Here is a 13338-nt window from a genome sequence, read left to right as displayed (position 1 = left end):
CTATCAGCACAGAGCCCAACGCAGGGCTCCAGGGCTCGAACGTACAAATCATAAGATCATGACCTGAGCCGAAGTAGGACGCTTCGCTGCTTAACCAACTGAACCACCAGGTGCCCCTAAAGTTTATTTATTTATGTTGAGAGAGAGAGAAGGAGGGAGAGCAGGGGAGGGGCAGAGAGAGAAGGAGACACAAAATCCCAAGCAGGCTCTGTGCTACCAGCACAGAGCCTGAGGATGTGAGGCTCAGACTCACGAACCATGAGATCATGACCTGAGCCGGAATCAGGAGTCCAGTGCTCAATCGACTGAGCCACCCAGGTGCCCCAGGAACAGGTACTTTTTTTTTTTTTTTTTTTTTTTAGGAACTGGTATTTTAAATGAGAATAAAATTGTGTCCAGCAATTGTGGGTAATTCCGAAGGGGCCCTAGAACCCCTTTCCTGGTCCTGAGGCCAATCTGGATTTCTAGATTCCTTCTTGCCTTGAAATGCAAACTCTGGGTCCAGTTAACTCAGACCAGCTGATGCCCCACAGCCAACACTCCCCCAGCTTGGCTATCTCGGCACTGCCCAAGAATGCTTTGGAAATGCAGATTCCAGGTACTGCTCCAGAGTGCCAACAGAGTGGTAACGGGCATCTGGATCTTCACCTAGGAGGGGGGGGTCCCTTTCCTTCTTTCCGCAGCTCTGGCTGGTTGCAGGACACTGCCGCCTCCCCCCACCCCAGGGCTGTGACTCTCACTTTGGACCTGTGATCGGGAGGAATGGGCAGTGCCCTCCCCAGTGCCCTGTGAAGCTGCTGTAGGTGGGCCCATCTAGGTCTTTGTGAGCACCTACACTGTCACAGAGCCTGGCATCCGGGACATACACCAAGTACGTGCTGAACATTGATGGCCACATCACCAAGCACTGTGGAGCACAATGGCCTGGCCTTGAGACCTAGAAGATGTTGACTTTGAATTTCTGCCCTGGCCGTGCGACCTTTCTGAGAATCGGTTCCTCCCTTGTAAAATGGATGTGATTCCACAGCAACTGCCTTGTGCTTCGTCCCATGCCAGGCCCTTCTGATAGACCTGTCATTGACTGTCATCGTCCCCATTTTAACTAGAAAGAATCAGGGTCAAACAGGTGGCAAGACTGGCCCAGGTCATCCAGGCTGACCACAGCATCCCATTCCTTAAACCAATTTAAGGCAAAACTTCTCCCAGGAGGCTCAGGGACCACCCTCATTACATTCTCTCTGGCATTTGGAAATGCAGCCTCCCGGGCCCTGCCTCAGTCGGAATGGTGGGGGAAGGGGGAGTCCCCTGCCCCTCAAGTTTGAGAACCTCACCCCCCCCACCCCGGGCTCCTGGGCTGTGTTACTAGGATGGGCCGCTCTGGCCTGGGGTTTGTCCGCTTCATCAAGGTGCTGGGGAGGGGCCAAGGACTTTTCCTGGAACAAAGCCAAGCCAAGCACCCGGTGCGCATTTAAGTGGGATTACTATTATTAGGTTACCTTCACTGCTGTTCGCCATCGAGCTAGTTAACCCTGGCTGTGTTTCTTCACTGTCCCAGGTGAGTTTCCCTCCTGAGATCTGGGAGGGTGTGGTGGAAGCGGGGTGGGGGTGAACACGGAACCTCCCAGGGGGCTGCTCCCGCCCACCTACACCCCAACTCTGTTCACACCTGCCTCTTTCCAAAGCCGGCGGCGCTGCGGAGGTGGTGCCGAGCCGCGAGGAGCCCGGCCGCTGCGTGGGGGACGGGGGAACCTTGGCGGGGGGCTCCTAGGCCCTGCACCCACTTCCACCCCTCCTCACCGTTTCTTGCGGGGGGCAGGGCGCTCCCCCTCCTCCCCGCGGTGCTCGAAGCCGGCGCGCGCTAGGACCGCGGCGCGCCGCCCTCCGCCGCTATAAGAGGCCGCGCTCGCGCCCCACGCGGAACCCGCGGCTCAGACCCGTCCCCGGCGTTCCGACCCGCGCTGGACCCGAGGCCGGACCCGCCGCGGCGCAGCCGACGCCAGCCCGGGGCCTGCGAGGGACGCGCGCCCCGGGGTCCCCGCCGCGGGCACCATGGGCGCTGCCCACTCCGCGTCCGAGGAGGTGCGGGAGCTCGTGGGCAAGACCGGCTGTGAGTATCCGCGGGGACGCGGGCGGGGACCGGCGGCCGGCCGGCCGGCTGGCGCGGGGCTCCCAGCCCACTGCCGCCCGGCCGGCTCCGCGCCGCCGCGCTGTGTGACCTTGGGCCGGCAGCTGGCCCTCTCTGCGCCTCAGTCTCCCCCTCCTGCAAATGGGTCCCCGCCGGCCACTTTGCAGGCTGCGGCGAGGAGCTCCGCGGCGATGCTGAGTAAGTGCCGCGGCCGCTCAGCCTCGGCGACCTCGGGGTTGGCAGGGAGCCCCCGGGCCTGGGGATTGCGGACCCGGGAGGGAGCAGGGCTGGGCAGGCGTCCCGGCCGGGAGGGTGAGCGCCCGGGCCGCCCAGCCGGTGTGCGCGCTCCGCACCTGAAAGTCGTTCGGGTTCGCGAGGCGCAGGGGCCGGAAAGTTTTGAAGTCGACGGGACCTGGGTGGCAGCCGGGCGTTCTCCGGCCGTGTGACCTCGGGCGGGGGAGCGCCTCCCCCTGCGCCTTTGTCCTCCCGTCTGTAAAGTGGGTTCAGGCGGGCCCACCTCCCCGCGTAGCTGGCAGAGCCCGGGGAGCACTGGGCTGGAGCCCGGCGACCTTCCTCAAGCTCGCCCGGGCTCCTGGGACCCGCAGAGGCTGCGCGCCCCGCATCCGGCCCGAGGCTGGGCGCACGGAGCTGTCTGGCCGCGGGGGCCCCCCGAGCTGACCGCAGGGAAGTGACGGCGGAAGCGTTTGTCCGCCCCAGTCCAGCCCAGCTGGGAACTTGACCCTGGGCTCTGACCTCGGGGTGCCGGGTTCTGCCACCCGCTGTGAAGGGGAGCGTGGACTGAAGACCCAGGGAGGCCGGGTTCCCAGTGCGAGGGGGCGCACTAGACAGGGCGATGTGAATCCTGCCGACACCGCTTTCTGGCTGTGTGACCTTGGGCTAGTCACTTCCTCTCTCTGTTTCCTTCTCTCTAGAAGGAGAGTTCTGCTAGTACCTGCTAGATGCCCAAGATATGGGAGCTGCAGTGTTATTTCAAGGGAAGAGCTGGCACCTGCTTTGAATTTTGTGCAGCCAGGTCCATAATTGGTCACCTGGGTGGGGGTGGAGGTGACCCAGCCACTTGTGCCCAGGCTGAAAGGCGACCCCTGCTGATCCTAATCTGAACAGCTCTTTCCAGGAGAATTGGGTGAAAATTACAGAAAACACCTTAATAACTGGTCTGGGGAGGGTGTGTGTGGGGGTGTGTGTGTGTGTGTGTACACGCATGCGTGCATACACACATTCACACACCACGTACATGCATGTGTATATCTTCCCGTGGACAAATACAAAAGTATTTGCGACTGGAGGGGGGAAAAGTGTGTACTATATATAATATGGAACACTTTTTGGTTTAAAAATAATAATAACAGGGGCGCCTGGGTGGCTCAGTTGGTTGAGCGTCCGGCTTCGGCTCAGGTCATGATGTCACGGTCTGTGAGTTCGAGCCCTGCGTCAGGCTCTGTGCTGACAGCTCGGAGCCTGGAGCCTGCTTCCGATTCTGTGTCTCCCTGTCTCTCTGACCCTCCCCCGTTCATGCTCTGTCTCTCTCTGTCTCAAAAATAAAATAAACATTAAAAAAAATAAGAACCTATGTTTATAATCGCTTTGTTTACATCAAGGACTCTGGAAGGATCCACAAGGAAGAATAATGAATACTTGGAGGTTTGGTGGGAGGGATGAAGGGAGAGGGAGCTTTTCATTATAGTTTTTTAAAATATTTTCATTTTTGAACAATGTATGAATGTTTTACTTCGAAAAGTTTTAAGTCCAGTTCAACCCGAAGGCTAACATGAGAGAGGAGGTAGGATTCCCCTCTTTGTTGGGTTTCCCCGGTTAGCTGCACACTCTCTTGCTGCCTTGTGTCTGGACTGGTTGAAATCAGGGTTCCCTGGAGCTGGGATTTCTGCCAGAAGGGTGGGCTGGCCACCAGCCTCCATCACTCAGGCAGCCCCCACACAGGCGGTTGCGGGGGATTCCATCTGTTTGTGAGTTTGACAGGCGATGGGACTGCAGAGCATGATGGGAATCTTGTCAGTTTCCTGGGTCCGTCAGGTCTGGGGTAGGGGGTGGGGGGAGAAGACTGATGCTGAGTGTTCCCCCTGTAGCTTTCCTACAAATGGCTGATGTGGCTTCCCTTCCTGTTGCCCCAGGATTCTAGTTTCGTACCCCAAAGGGAGAAGAGAGACGGGGGGGGGGGGGCAGGGTCAGGAAAGGGGTTCTGAAGTCAGAAAGGAGAATGAATGCCTTCAGTTCTCTGAACTTTCAGCAGGTGGAAAGTTCCACCTAGTTCTCTGATAGGGGCTGGTACAGTGTGGCGCTTTTACCCGTTCAGTGAGTATTTGTTGACCAGGGACTTGGAGATTTAGAGGCTGACGTCCCTGAGGGGAGTTACACAGTGGCACGAGAGTCCCAGGAAGGGCAAGGGAACAATTCTTTAGAGAGGATCAGGAGGGCTTCTCTGCAGAGGCAAAAATGGAACAGAAACCTAACTAGGAAGGAACCAGCTACGTGCAGGTCAGCAAAAAGTACATTTTGGGCAGAGGGAACAGTCAGTGCAAGGGCCCTGTGGCGGGAAGACGTTGAGGACAATAAATGAGAATTGTGTGAGAGGAGGGTGCAGCCATAGTGAGGGCTCAGTTTGTGGGAGGAGCCTGATTTAAAGGGGTCTTGCTAGGTGTGTGGCTTTGGGTGAGTGTTTGGTACTGTTGGCCGTGTTTTAGACCCATTTGTCCCCATCACTCTGAACCACGGCTAAGAGTTAAAGCTTGGTCCTACTTCTTCCCAGCTGCGTGACCTTAAACAAGTCCTTGTACCTCTGAGCGTCAGTGTCCCCATCTGGATTCTGGGGCGGTTACATGGATTCAGTGACATGATGAATATATGTATGTCAAGGGCTTGGCTTGGCATGGGAAGGTCAGCTCCCAGGATCCTGCTCCCACAAGAATCCGCGGCAAGCATTCAGCCTAAAGGCCCAGTCAGCCAAGGAACGGGCTGTGCCCACAACGTTGCTGGGCTCCCCGGCCTCTTTGAGGACCAAGACGTCCCTAATTTGAAGGGTCAGCCTGGCCCCTCTCTGAGGACTCCATCTGGAACTGATGAGCACGAGATGATGACAGTGGGCATGATTCCTTGAGCACCGGGCTCTGTGCTGAACCCTCTGCGCGCATTCTGGTGGAATCTTCATAATAACCCTCCGTGGAAGATGGCCATGTGGCCATTTTACGGATAAGGAAACTGAGGCTTGGAGGGGTGAAGCCTCCAAGGTGGCAGCCCCAGGGGTCATAAGTGGAGGAGCAGGGGCTCAGAGGATCCCTAAGTCCATTTCCTCCGACACTGTGCTTTCACTGTGTTGAGTTGCCTCTCTGATGTCTAGGAACGCAGAAGGGGTAGGAACAGGTTGCTCTTCTCTTTTTCTCACCTCCGGGCCGTGGTGCAAGCCATTCCCTCTGCCTGGAGCACTCTTCCCTCGACTGTGCATGATTTGGCGTTTATGTCAGGAGATGCTTCTGTAACCAGCAGCCAGGTTAAGATGGCAAACACTTCCCCTCAGGCCTGTCTTTTGGCAAACCCCTTCGTCGTGGTCCAGGGCTCCGTAGCGCCCTTCCAGAAGCCGCCCTGGTTACTCTCCATCCAGCCTTTGAGGGTTAATGTGCATCCTCGAGGTGGCCACGCCCCCTGCGTCCCCTCCCGTTATAGCACACATCACACCCCGGTGGAACTGTCAGCTCTGTCACCAGCCACCCCCTCGAAGCTGGGCGCTTCTCGACCGCAGGAGACGTGGTGTCTTTCTCATTCACCTTTGTATGTGTGCGTGGTCCTCGGGCCACAAGGCGCTCGTGTTGGAGAGGCGGAGACCCCGGGGACTTTATGACCCAAGGGGTGTTGCCCAGGAGTGACCCCCGGTGCCACCCCACCGGCCGGCCTCGGCCACGCCCGCCCGGCACCGTGAGATCCAGTCTGTGGGCTTCAGCGCTGAGCCAGCCCCGCCAAAAATAGGCCTGAGCGCAAGCTCGCCCACACAGGGCATCTCTGGGTTCCACGCCCACCTCCCCTTGCCTGCGAGAGTCTCCTTGATTGATTTAAAACCTAAAAAAAGTCATCCAAACATCTCTTCTGAGCCGAGAAGGCTGACTACCTGGATTGTTAAAATTCACATTAAACCCTGAGCTGGCCTTTCTCTTTCCACAGCGGGATCAGTCCCGAGGTGTGACGGGGGCCCCCTGATGGGAAGAGAGGCCCCTAGGGAATCACTCACCGAAGGTGTCCGTCCGCTCCCCTTCACCACCTTGAGCAGGCGTGGCCCCTTCCTGCCACCCGCCTCCCCCCCCCCCCGCCCCCCCAATCTGGTCTGCTCCTGAGGCTGCAAAGGAAATAATAAATGAAGAATTCTGGGAAAGGTGGAGGGTCTATTTTTTCCTTCAGGCTTCCAAACAGCTCCACAGGCCTATCTATGTACATGCCAAGAAGCTGCCAGAAGGACGAAGGAAAAACAACGTCCCAGATCTAGAGTTAGACCTCGTCATGGTGACAGTGAGTGTGCACCAGGTGCCCGTCATCTGCCGAACTCGGAGCCGAGCCGTGTGGTTTACGTGCACAGCTGCTCTTGGGCCCCCCACTCCGCCCCCCTTCCCCCAGGTACACCGTAGATTCCCGTTTGTCAGATGAGGCCCTGGAAGCTTCGGGGAGCGGGCCCCTTGCCCGAGGCCGCAGGCTACTGAGAAGTAGAGCCGGGGTTCGGTTTCTGGTCTGCTCCCCAGACCTCTTCACCAGGGACGGAGGCTTGTGTGGCCCACACGGGCGAGTGTGGGTGGCACTGCGTTTTCCACTGGCCTCTGGCCGCCGGGCACTACTCTGAGGTCATAAAGGCCTCGGCCTATGTGCCGTGCGTTATGTTCCCTCTGGATAGCCAGGCCGACTGGACCCCTTCCCGGCCCTCCAGGAGCTCAGGGCCTTTGAGGGGTGCAGGCGCCCTGGCCGGTACCACTGAGTTCGTCCTGTCATCCGCCGAGGCCTGTGAAGTCAAATGACCGATAGCACCTACCCAGCCCCCTTTCTGTTTCCTGCGGGTGGATTATGGCTTTTGCCCTGGGCTCCGGGGTCACTCTGTAAGCCCCACGAAATAGGGTGCGCTGCTGTGTCTGTGGGGCTCTGGCGGGGTGGGGTTGGGACCAGACCCCCAGCGCTCATCAGACTCATGTAAATCCTAAATCCTCCCGTAATAAGAAAATAATTGAAAACATTTTTTAGGACAAGGCGAAAAGTGGCCTCTGGGCAAGGAAGAATAAGCACGTCTGTGGGGCCTGGGGAGGATCTGTCACCACAGGCTGAGCTCTCGGGGTGGGCTGGGGCCCGTGGTCTGGTGGTGATGTGGGCACAGTGGTCCCGGCCCTCGGGAACCCTCCAGAGCTTGGTAAGGTGGGCAGTATCCAGATTCTTCCACCCCTGCTCATCCCGGGGTGCTTGCGGTGCGGAAATGTGCAGGCTGCTTCTGGAAGCCTTTAAAAGGGCCGGGTGGGAAATGCACTTAATTCGTAAGCACCGGAAGCACCTCTGCCCTCTGGCCCAGCACTGCTAATACTTTGTACCCCGGCTGGGCCGGATCCTCTCCACTTTCACGGTAGCATATGTTGCCAATTTACAGATGAGGAAACGGAGGCTCAGACACCCGAAGGGACTGCTCAAGGTCACTTAAATGCTGAGCGTGGAACCCAAATTCAAAGCTGACTCTCCCACGTGACCTAAGCCCCACACAAGCTGGACAGAGACCAAGGATCTTGTATGTCTGGGAGAGGCAACGCCGTTACACCGTGACCTCGTAGACAGGGTCCCACATGCTCGTTTACTAAGTTGGCAGGGGGAGAATTGGACCTTGAGGCAGACAGGCTTGGTCTTGTGCTGTCCCCAGGGAGGACAAGCTCGGTGGGGGGCATCACGAGGGGGGATTGGGGGCTCTGAGAGCGAGAGCTGGGATGTGCTGCCCTCTCCGCTCCGTGGGGTCTTACTGGGTGGCTCACGTCTGTTTCAGAGGAAGAATCTGTATTTTCGCTGCAGGAAAGTAATTGGCAGGCCGCTCAAGACTTCCTATAGCTCCGCGAATTAGGAGTAACCAGATCCCTTATGCGTCTTTCTTTCTCACCCCACCCCCAGCCCCACTCTGGCAGGATCTCTTTTTGTGAGTTAATGGCCCCCCGGAATGCAGCACGGACTGTCACCAGTGCCCAGACATGCCGCAGGACCCAATCATCCAGATGGAATACCTTGAGTGTCGATAAGGTGCTTTTTACTCTCGCAGAGCCCTCCAGTATCTGCTATCTCAAGTGGCGGGAACATGGTGTTTTTGGCTCAGAGGTGCCCACTGCTTTGGGGAGATAGGGCGAGGGGCCCTCTCGTACCCACGTTGGTGGGACCAGGCGAGGGGATGGAGAGGAGGCGGCGTCTGGGCCCGTGAGCCGCCCTGCCCCCCCTTCCAACTTTATTATTAATTCATAAAGCCAGAAGGTCGAGTGGGTGATTTGCGCCGGTGGTGGCAGCCACCTTAAGCGCGAGGACAAAAAGGCCCTTTGTTGTTCCAGCAGTGTGACCTTTGCGGATGGGCAAGCTGTCAGAAGTGGGTCTTGGGCTCTTGGCACGGCTCCCTAGGAGGCGAGAAGGCACATTCAGGTCTCGGGGATCAGGTGCCTCTGGGAGGGCGGGCAGGCGGCCAGCAGGAGACCTCACTACTGGCGTGGCGGAGTCCTAGACCGTGATGGAGGGAGAAGGTGGCCACGGTCAAGGACTTTGTGGGCTGAGGTTAGAAGGGGGGGGGTTCCCTTCCTTCCTCCTGAGCATTTATGCTGGGGTCCCAGTGGTCAAAGAACCCTCAATTGAGCACTTAGCAGTTAGGCCCAACACACCTGATGTTCCTGGGGGTTCTCTTGTCTTGTCCTCACCTGCATCCCCCAAGACTGCAGCCGGGGTCCCACACAGGCACATGCTGGCCTCCCCCGACCTTGGCCCATAGCAGCAGATAGATGCGGCTTTGAACTGTGGCACCGCCTTTCCCTGTCTGGGCGAGTAACTTTGCTTCCACGTCTTGGTTTTCTCATCTGTCAGATGGGCACGTGTTGCAGGGCTATTGGGAGGATTAAATGAGAATTTTAGCAAAGCCCTTGACACATCGTAAGTGTTCAGTAGCTGTTGGCAAGTACTAATTCCATTAGAAACCACTCGGAGGCAGGGGTGCCTGGGTGGCTCAGTCAGTTGAGTGTCCGATTTCGGCTCAGGTCGTGATCTCGTGGTCTGTGGGTTCGAGCCCCGCATCAGGCTCTGTGCTGACAGCTTGGAGCCTGGAGCCTGCTTCGGATTCTGTCTCTTTCTCTCTCTCTGACCCTCCCCTGCTCATTCATTCTCTCTCTCTCTCTCTCTCTCTCTCTCTCTCAAAAATAAGTAAATATTAAAAAAAAAAAAGGAACCATTCAGGGGCTGGCTGTGTTCCTCCCTTTTTAAAATTTCATTTCATTTTTCATTTTGTGGAGAGTGGGGGAGCGGGGCAGAGGCAGAGAGAGAATCTTCAGCAGGCTCCATGCTCAGTGTGGAGCCCAATACGGGGCTTCATCCCACGACCCTGGGATGGTGACCTGAGCCCAGATCGAGAGTTGGATGCCTAACCGACGGAACCACCCAGGCGCCCCATACAATGTTTCCCTTTTAGGGCATTCTGTAACTTCGCTAATTCATTTCATGTTTTGACATGGCCGCCATTTGACACAAGTGACATTAGTCTTTGTCTTTGCCTGTACTGATGATCAGGGACCTTAACACACCTTAATTTGTGTCACTCTGTGGTGCTTTTTCTGTTTTTGAAAGCCACTCATTGGTTTGATTATTCCTATATGCAGACCCTATTAATTCTTGGAACAGGTTTCCCCCCCAGATCTCATTTTCGTATGTGCTCCACCTTTCCATAGGTTTTCCAGTGACTCTCTGAGTCAGCAGCTGTCTGGAAGTGACTAGATTTTGCCAGGATCCTCCTGGGATCACTGGCTGGCTATATCTTCTCTCAGCACTTTGGTTTTGGTCCCTTGTTGCTGTTGAGAAGTCAGCTCTTTGGTCTGATTCTTTTGTGTGAAATCTGCTTTTGCACCTCTGAGATTTTGGGGGTTTTGTTTTTGTTTTTAACTGCACGTTGTCTAGGTGGATTTGTTTTATTTGTCCTGCTTGAGAATGGTTTATGCTCTTTTATTCTGAAGAAGGCTTACGTCTTACAGTATGAAAAATGTTTTCTCCCCGACCCTTCTCTTTATTTTCTTCTTCAGTAATTCCTATTAGAAATACATTGGACCGGGGCGCCTGGGTGGCTCAGTCGGTTAAGCGTCTTGCTTTGGCTCAGGTCATGATCTCACCGTCTGTGAGTTCGAGCCCCGCGTCAGGCTCTGTGCTGACAGCTTGGAGCCTGCTTCAGATTCTGTGTCTCCCCCTCTCTCTGACCCTCCCCTGCTCATGCTCTGTCTCTCTCTGTCTCAAAAATAAATAAACATTAAAAAAAAATTTTAAAAAGAAATATGTTGGACCATGTCATTCTGTCTTGAATGCCTCTTTACTCCTCTCTGATATTTTCCATCATTTTATTGCTTTTTGCTGTATTTGGAGTCTTTTTCCTAGGTCTCTCTTCCACTTCACTAATTCTCTCTTTAGCTATTAAAACCTTATTGCCCCAGGGTACCTGGGTGGGTCAGTCGGTTGGGCATCCAACTTTGGCTCAGGTCATGATCTTACCATCAGTGAGTTCGAGCCCCACGTCGGGCTCTGTGCTGACAGCCTGGAGCCTGCTTCGGATTCTGTGTCTCCCTCTCTCTCTGCCCCTCCCCGGCTTGTGCTCTGTCTCTCTCAAAAATAAAATACACATTAAAAAATTTTAAATCTTGCTGCCCCTTAAGTTTTTAAATTCCAATGACTTTAAAAAAAAACACGGGGCACCTGGGTGGCCCAGTCAGTTAAACGACTGACTCTTGATTTCAGCTCAGGTCCTGATCTCATGGTTTTGAGATCAGGCCCACATTGGGCTCTGCCCTGATGGTGTGGAGCCTGCTTGGGATTTTCTCTCTTCCTCTCTCTCTCTCTGCCCTTCCCCTGCTCCTGTGTGTGCACGCTATTTCTCAACAAAACTTAAAACATTTTTTTATGAGTTCTATATGGTTTTCAAACTCACTGCTTTTGTCATAGTGCTCTTTCATTATTTGTAAAAATTTAACGCTTACTACAGGGTTTCTTCTGTTTCACCCTCTTGTGGTGCCATTCCTTGTTAAAATTAAAGAAAAAATTTAAACTCTACCCCCAACATAGGGTTCAAACGTACAACCCCAAGATCAAGAGTTAGGTGCTCTACCGACTGAGCCAGCCAGGCATGCCCCCCCCCGGCCCCAATTTAAAAAAAAAATTTTTTTTAATGTTTATTTATGTTTGAGAGACAGAGACAGAGTGTGAGCAGGTGAGGGGGCAGAGAGAGGGAGACACAGAATCTGAAGCTCCAAGGCTCCAGGCTCCAGGCTCCAAGCTGTCAGCACAGAGCTCGACGTGGGGCTTGAACTCACAAACTGTGAGATCACGACCCGCGCGAAGTCGGATGTTTAACCAATTGAGCCACCTAGGCGCCCCCCGATTTTTTTATTGAAAAAAATTTCTTGAAGCATAATTGACATACAACGTTAGTAAGCGACCTAGTGATTTGCCAATTCTGGACATTACTCAGTGCTAGGCACAGTAAGTGTGGTCGCCATTTATCACCATACGGTGTCATGACGATAGTATTGTCTCTATTCCGCACGCCTACCTTTCATCTCTGTGACCGAAAGTTTGTGACCCTTAATCCCTTTCACCCATTCCTCCTCCCACACCTTCTCTCTGGCAACTACCAGCTCCTTGTATTCAAGAGTCTGTTTTGTTTTCTAGATCCTACATAGCAGTGAAATCCTATGGTATTTGTCTTTCTCCGACTTATTTCACTTCGCATAATTCCCTCTAGGGGTCCATCCCAGATCTGGTATTGTCGGATCTTGTCGTCGGCGACACTGGGGTGCTTCCGTATTTTGGCTATTGTAAATAGTGCTGCAAGAAACATAGGGGTGCGTGTGTTTTCAAATTCGCGTTTCCATTTTCTTTGGGTAAAATACCCAGGAGTGGAATTACTGGCTCGTGTGATTTTTGTTGTTGTTGTTGTTGAGGAAACTTCATGCTGTTTTCCACGGCTGTTATGCCGATTTACATTCTTACCGGCAGTGCTCGAGAGTCCCTTTTCTCCACACCCTCACCACCACTCATTTGTCTTTTTGATATTAACCATTCTCACTGGTGTGAGGTGATCTCTCATTGTGGTTTAAATGTGCATTTCCCTGAGGAATGATATTAAACATCTTTTCACGTCTGATGGCCATCACTTTTCTTATATATCTTCTTAATGTTTATTTTGGAGATAGGCAGAGTACGAGTGGGGAAGGGGCAGAGAGAGGAGGGGTTAGAAGATCTTAGATGGGCTCCACGCTGAGAGCTGAGTCCGACACAGGGCTCAAACTCATGAACCTTGAGACCATGACCTGAGCCGAAGTCAGACACTGAACTGACTGAACCACCCAGGCTCCCCTGGCCATCTTTTCTCTTTGCGAAAAAAATGTCTATTCAGGTCCTCTGCTTGTTTTTTAAATAGAATTGTTCGGCATGGGTGGGGAGGGGGTTGGTGTTAAATTGTATGAGTTCTTTATATACCTTGGATATTAACCTCTTACTGCACGTGCCATTTGCAAATATCTTCTCCCATTTGGTACGTTGCCTTTTGGTTTTGTTGATGGTTTCTTTTGCTATGCAAAAGCTTTTTAGTTTAGTGGTCCCATTTGTTTCTAAGCTTGATGTCCAAGAGATTATTGCCTATGTTTTCTCTTGGGGCTTTGATAGTTTCAGGTCTCGTATTTAGGTCTTTAACCCATTTTGAGTTTGTTTTTTTGGGTATGGTGTGAGCAAGTAGTCCAGTTCTATTTTTTTTTTGCACGTAGCTGTCCGAGTTTTCCCAACACTGCTTATTGGAAAGACTGTTTCTTCCCCATTGTGTATTCTTGCCTCCTTTGTCATAGATTAATTGACCACAGGAGCATAAGTTTATTTCTGGGCCCTTGTTCCTGTTGCAGTGACGTAGGTGTCTATTTTTTTTTTTTTTGCCAGTATTCTACTGTTTTGAGTATTAGAGC

General features: G+C 53.9%; 1 protein-coding gene across 1 annotated transcript in view; it reads left to right on the top strand.

Annotated features, from left to right (window-relative positions):
- The first annotated feature begins 1903 nt into the window (after positions 1 to 1903).
- The window catches only part of TESC (tescalcin), a 52600-nt gene continuing 41165 nt past the window's right edge, over positions 1904 to 13338 (top strand). Inside the window, exon 1 of the mRNA XM_047828813.1 lies at positions 1904 to 2107. Within this exon, the coding sequence (XP_047684769.1) occupies positions 2050 to 2107 (58 nt within the window). The 5' untranslated portion in view covers positions 1904 to 2049. The remainder of the gene's footprint in view (positions 2108 to 13338) is intronic.

Source organism: Prionailurus viverrinus, chromosome D3 (genome assembly GCF_022837055.1).
Source record: "Prionailurus viverrinus isolate Anna chromosome D3, UM_Priviv_1.0, whole genome shotgun sequence".
NCBI lineage: Eukaryota > Metazoa > Chordata > Mammalia > Carnivora > Felidae > Prionailurus > Prionailurus viverrinus.
The sequence above is the reverse complement of the archived record's forward strand: the minus strand, read 5'-3'. Positions and strand labels throughout refer to the sequence as shown.